At 50.7% G+C, this 6,393-nt stretch overlaps 1 protein-coding gene across 2 annotated transcripts in view; it reads right to left on the minus strand.

Moving 5' to 3' along the window:
- Positions 1-4,224, minus strand: part of RMC1 (regulator of MON1-CCZ1) — a 20,868-nt gene extending 16,644 nt beyond the window's left edge. For both annotated transcript variants that reach the window (XM_032421236.1, XM_032421237.1), the window contains exons 1-3: positions 3,869-4,224; positions 3,066-3,142; positions 893-977 (exon numbers count right to left, since the gene is read on the minus strand). In XM_032421236.1, the coding sequence (XP_032277127.1) occupies positions 893-977; positions 3,066-3,142; positions 3,869-3,970 (264 nt within the window). In that variant the 5' untranslated portion in view covers positions 3,971-4,224. The remainder of the gene's footprint in view (positions 1-892; positions 978-3,065; positions 3,143-3,868) is intronic.
- Positions 4,225-6,393: the final 2,169 nt, after the last annotated feature.

Genomic DNA, 6,393 nt, shown 5'->3' on the forward strand with positions numbered 1-6,393 from the left:
TGCTCCCCCTGCTTGTTCTCTCTCGCTCCGTCACGTAAATAAATAAAATCTTCAAAAAAAAAAAATGTGATCAGAAAAAAACTGATAAAAGACAAGAAAACTAAAAGGACCAATGTGGACAATCCATCTCCTTACAACTCAATTAAAAAAAAAAGTTAATCCAAATATTCAGTTAGAGTTTAGAAACTGATACTGAAAATCAACTGATTTCAGAGAAAGTGTTGCTGCGTCTTGTAAGGGGCTTTCCAAAACTTTTAGTAACGAATACCGACAGAAGGAAATCAGATTCTGCCTCTTCCCAACAGCTTTCACTCTACCAATGACGACGGTGACTACTTATAAAGGCAAAAAGGCCAAACGGTGCTCCAACTTTGAACGTCTGTTCCTAGGAGGTCAAGCATTCAAAGATGCAAGAAGTGAGTAAATGGAGCTATTCCAGGTAAAGCTAATTCACCAAGTTGCCAAGAATGCACCTCACATAATCTATGCTGCTAGCTACCAATCAATACAAAAAATGCCTCAGGCTCCAAATACTTAAAAAAAAATTTTTTTAAGTCAAAAATGACAAACTAAGGTCACGAGTATTTATCCCTTGAAATGTCTTTCTCCAAGAATTCCAAAGGCTTCAAATACAACAGAACCATAACTTTCATGGCATTAAAATAATAAAGGTCCTTTAACGCTGTTTTTTTGCAATTCATTCTCTTCTAAACATACTTCTAATGTCCTTTTCCTTATGCTATCTTTAAAGATAGGTCCTGGGGCACCTTGCTGGTTCATTTGAAAGAGCATGTGACTCTTGATGGGGGGGGTCATGGCTTCGAGCCCCACGTTGTGTGTAGAGAGATTGCTTAAATAAATAAAACTTGAAATAAATAAAGATATGTCTTACCACAGTCTTTGAGGTCCTCTGGACAGCCAATATCTTATTTTCTAAGGAAAACTTAATGCACTTCACTTCTCCTTTGTCTTCCATTCTTTAAGGAAAAAAAAAGTATCTTATGAGTTAAAGTTAATAACCGAATACTAGCATCTAGCATTTTGTGAGAAAAGTTATATACTCAGGAAGCAGCAAATCTTAGTTGAAAATTATGTTTCTGAAACTATCAGGACTTCTTTTCAAACAACAAAATCCAACTGGCAACAAGTTGCTGATGAAATTTACAGTTTTGTGGTTAACAAGTGACTGACGAATTAAGAACACGTGCATTTTCCCTTGAGAATCATCTTAGACATAAATAAGTAATACCCACACAGCAACCTTCTCCAGAAACTACCCTCTTTCCTCCCCATCGCTCTCACAGCAGAGTGTGTGAAGGAGTGTAAGCTTTCCTGTTTACTTCCCAATCTACAGGACCTCCAACAGACGTTACAAACGGAAGTCAAGGGATGGATTACAGGGCAGCACCAGCAAACTTTTGATTGTGGTGACGGTTAACACATGTCAAAACTCATCAACTGTATGTTAAATATATGCCGTTCATTCCACCACGATAAAACTTAAAAATACACAAAATTGCTAAAATTTTTACCAATAAAATTAAAATTTAAAAGAGGGTAAATCCAGTATCTTCCTCCTCAAGGCCTACTAAGCCCCCAAATCTGGATCATCACGGGCTCACTCTCATTTTCCACGCCCAAATGACCACCAAAACTTACCCAAGACCTTCCTAGGCACCTCCTGAGTGCCTGTGGGATAGCAGTCTACTCCGCCTTCGGGCTGCCCTTTAGTACGCCTGGCTCGGACTATCGCAATCACCGCTCACTGGTATCCCTGACGTTGATATGCTCCCAACTAACGCAGCTTCAATGGGGTGAACAGCATGATCTTTCCAAGCACTGATAAGATCATGCCATGCCCCATCTTACCAATTTTCAATAAGAAGATAAAACCCTAATTCCATCGTAGAATACATAAGGTTCAAGCTGACTCCTGCCTGTGGCCAGACCACCACCACCTCCCCTTCCCCGCAAGGACACCTGATGTCAGTTACACAGACCTGGAATTCCCCCAAACACCATGCTTGCTCGCCTTTACACTCGGTGTTCTCTCCATCTGAAAGGCCTGCTCTCTTCCCCATGTAGAATCATCCCATTCAAGCTTTAAAGTTTTGCTCAAAGGTTCCCTCCTCTCGCAGGCCTTCCCCATCCTGGGCAGTGGTGTTTCCTGGCCTACCCCAGGATAAATGTCTCAGCTCTTTTGTCTGCCCAAACTCTGAAGAGAGGGTTATTACAGCACTTTTCGCAATCAACAGAATGTGTCCACACACTTGTCTCCCACACTAAATTTATGAGTTCTGCAGAAGGGTGCCCGGCTGATTCATAACCTTCCCATGCCTGGTGCCTAGCACAGGGGCTACAATCAGAGTTTGTCCAACAAATGAGTGATTTGTTTTCTACTTCAAAAACTGTTTTCTATTAGCACAGGACACCTGCAAAAAAACTTAAGTCACCACTGAACTGAGGGCCCACATTGTACTTTCCCCTTCTGTAATCACAGGAGTTAAAGACCAGATAATTTATCAACCAAACTGAGATACTTCTGAAAGTGAAAGGAAGGGCTATTCATAATTATACTGGTTCAACTTGCATAAACTGGGATATCCAGTCACCTTTAGTGGAAGCTGGGATTTTCTTAAAATACATTATTATATAGGAAACACTAACCAGAAATCTTCACCTACCACACAGCCTGAAAAAACCAGGGCCAGATGAGGAAATGAAGGCCCTCCTCAGTCAAGATGCCAAAAATGGGCACATCAGTAAACTGACTCGCTAATTTCAAGTGCCAGGAAGTGGGTTCCCTATATCTGAGCATTTGATTCCCAAATCGAGAGAGAACGACTCTACACATTTCACTCTGACACTAAGTACTGATCCGTGCCACAACACCGCGCAGCAGGTGTCCGCTTCCCTCTCCCTACACACAGGGATTGGCAAGTGAGTATACACTTCAGGCCTCTTACAGCCAAAGGACAAACCTTTAAAACCACCTTCTGAATGAGAAACAGAAACACATCATTTTATTTACATGTGACAATTACTCTGGGAACGTCAATAGTTACCGAAATGAGATGGGATTCCTATCATCGGGGCCTTTAACTACCACCCCGGTAGCTCCACCTGAGCGAACTGCAAAAACCTGGGACGGAAAAGAAGCAACGTTAATGGTCTGAACTTTGAAAGACTTTAGACACATAGACCAGCCTACAAGCGATTATTTCTACTACACCCCACTCCTGGTTCAGCTGAACTAACGCGGCATCTAGCAATCTGCAGATGCTTGGTGTGCACATCAATTTTAAGGGACAAAAGCGTAGAGACCAAAAAGATTGCTATTCCGGGCGCAGCCCACTGGGCAAGACCCGGCCGGGGTCCCCGCGGCTACACATTTTAATCCGGTACGGCAAAGGCGCCCCTGATGCACTTGAGCACACCCTGCTACTCCGCACACTGCTTTTCCCCCCTTTCCAAAATCCCGAGAGTAAGGGCAGTCTCAACGTCTAATTCCTCGACTGCAAGGGTAACTAATGACAAAGACAACAAAGGCGCCGGGAAAGGGCTGGCGAGCTAACAGCTGACCACACCGGCCAAAGGGCGCTGCTGGGTGGGCGGCGCAGGTTCGGGGTCCACCTAGCTGTCACTTTGGAGAAGAAAGCCCCCGCCGAGGTGGCTCCCGGTCCCTCGGCCCACCCAAGAGCCCGGAGCTGCCGCCACTCCGGCGCCGGGACCGGAGGGGAGGCCCCAGGCCTGCCCCCCCCCGGCCGGCACCCGGCCTGGGTGCGCGCGGGACGCCCCTGGGGCGCCGGGGACGGCGGGCGTGGCGCGTCCGGCCGCGCGGGGGAGGAGGGCGCGGACCGGCCCGGACCTGCTTGTTGGCCTCATCGAAGAAGACGCAGTTGACCGGGTTCGCCTTCTCGAAGTGCACCGGCCGGTCGCACAGCTCCAGGTAGTAGTCCTCCTCACCCATAGCGGGCGCCGCCGCTGCGGCGGGGAGTCCGGGGGCGGCCGCCAGCGTGGAGCGGGGCGAGCGGCGCCCGGCACAGGGACGCTACGAGTCGGGCCGGGCGGTGGCGACGGCGATCCGACCGGGCGCGGAGGCCGCTTCCTGGTGCCACGCCCCCACCCCGTCCGGCACGTGACCCGCCGGCCTCCGCGCTTAAACCGGCGACGGCCGACCGGCCGCGGTGGGGCCTAGCGACCGCGACCGCACCCTGGTTGGCGCGAGAGGCTCCGCCCCTTTCTTGGAGGGCGGAGTCCCAGCACGGCTCGCGGGGCGAGGGCGTGCCCCGGAAGCCGCGCGGAGCCGAGGGCGGGTGTTGGTACCGCCCCTCCCGCCTGCGCCTTCCCCGGCAAGTGCAGGTCCTGGCTCCCAGTCCGTCCCGGGAGGTTTACGCCCGGCGCGCGCCTGTCTGGGGCAGGGCTGCCCCCGGTCTAGGAAAGGCTTACGCTGTCTCTCCCGCGGGTTTATTGAGCCTGTCTCTGGGAACTTAGTAAGTAAGGGAGGGGAGAGCTGTGGCCAGCGCCTGGATGCGTGAGCATGTAACAGGGAAACCCAGTTTAGATTGCAATCAGAAAGCCTGTTTTGAATGGCTTTGACATTTGAGGGAGGGTGGGGGAAACTCCTCATTCAACGGAGATGGAAGGGAGGAAGGAAGGGATCACGGATGACCCCGAGTTGAGCACCGTTCTCTAAGATAAAGAGGCTTGAGAAGTTTGGCAGGGAAGTGGTGAAGATCAAGAGTTGCGTTTTGGACATGTGAATCCGAGGAGAAATGACATCTACATAGATGGATATGTGGGGCTGAAGCTCACCAAGAGTGACAAGGCTGGAGATAGTAATCAGTGTCGGAATACTGATGGTATTTGAAGCCGTGGCATTGGATGGCATTGCCTCACACAGAGCCATAAAGTGAAAACACCGACCTGCAGAGGCTGAGAAGAGCCATCAGTAAAGGACAACAAGCAGAGCTGGCCAGAGAAGTACACAGAAACCTAGGGGTGGGGGAGGCCTCTGGGGCTGAGTGAAGAACTGTTTCAGGAGATGGGGTAAGTCCACTTTGACAAAGGCTGCTGAGAAGTCAGAGAGAGTGCTGAAAAGTGTCCCCCACTTTTACCCCAAGGAAGACACTGATACTTGCATGGGGGGACCATCACTGCAGGGACTGGGAGGCAGAGCCACAGGGCAGGCAGCGGGTTGGAAGTGAGAATGGGAAGTGAGGAAGAGGTGATAGGCAGCAGATCCCTAGTAACCGATCTGGAGAAGCTTGTCCCTGAGAGGAGCGGAGGAATGGACATGGAGGTGGCCCAGGGTGGGAGGAAGTAGGAATGAGTTAGGTTTTTCAAACGAAAGCAGCAGCAAGGCCGAGCATACTGTACTGAGCATAAGAACATTCCGAGTCTCTTGTGGAGCCCAGGAATCTGTAGAGGCCAGGGACCTCTGAGACAGAGTTGGAGGATTATATTTATGAACAGCGGACTGCGGCATCTTTGTGTGAGTGAGAATGGTTTAGCAGAGAGATAACGATGGAATATACAGAGAAGACGAGATATCCAAGTGAGGTGAGATGGGGCAGGACCCAGAGTGCATATGGAGCAGTTGGTCGTTTCTGTAAGCACAGGATAGAAGGAGGCTGGGAGATTTATGGGTGGGAAAATGAAGGCCTTCCTCTCCTTTCTTTGGTAAAAAGAAAGAAAGAATGGGGAGGGAGGAAGGAAGGAAGGAAGATGAAAACGAAGAAAAAAACCTATTCCTGTAAGGCTCCTACCATTGACCATACCTGTCCTTATCTCTGTCATCTACTAACCAGGATCACAGAATCCTTCCACCCACGTCCTGCCGTCACCTATCAGCATACCTGCGGAAGACCCATCCCACCCCGTGCTGTCCCCCCAGCTGCTCCCCTGCGACCATTCTTCACCACCTCCAGGACCCTCCTTTGTCCTACCTTTTCTGCCCAGTCTATTGCCCCCTCCTTCCCTTCCCTCCTCGTCCAGCTGCAATTCCGTGTTCCTCCATGCCAGTACTGGTTTTGCCGTTACCCTCAGCATCCGTGCTCCTCGGTCCTTGTCACACTCGCCTGGCAGAGCCTGAGCCCAGACGCGCTCCACCTGCGTTCCCTGCACCTGCCCCTGCAGGAGGGGCCACACAGCCAGGCAGCGGCGCCGGAGCGCCCAATGGCCCTCGGTCCTGCCTGGCTCTCCTCCACTCCCTGCGAAGACACTGCCAGGCCTTCTCCGCTCTCCTCAGCCTGCCTGCAGCCCTGCCCAGACACCTGCCTGGCCTCTGCTTATGGAGGAAAGTGAAGTCGTCAGATGGTAACGCATGGTCCAGCCCACCATTGCTGCCCCTCCGCCCTTCCTAGCCTCCATGGAGCCAGAAAAATGCCTGTC

The sequence above is a fragment of the Phoca vitulina genome, unplaced genomic scaffold (assembly GCF_004348235.1).
Source record: "Phoca vitulina isolate PV1807 unplaced genomic scaffold, GSC_HSeal_1.0 scaffold24, whole genome shotgun sequence".
NCBI lineage: Eukaryota > Metazoa > Chordata > Mammalia > Carnivora > Phocidae > Phoca > Phoca vitulina.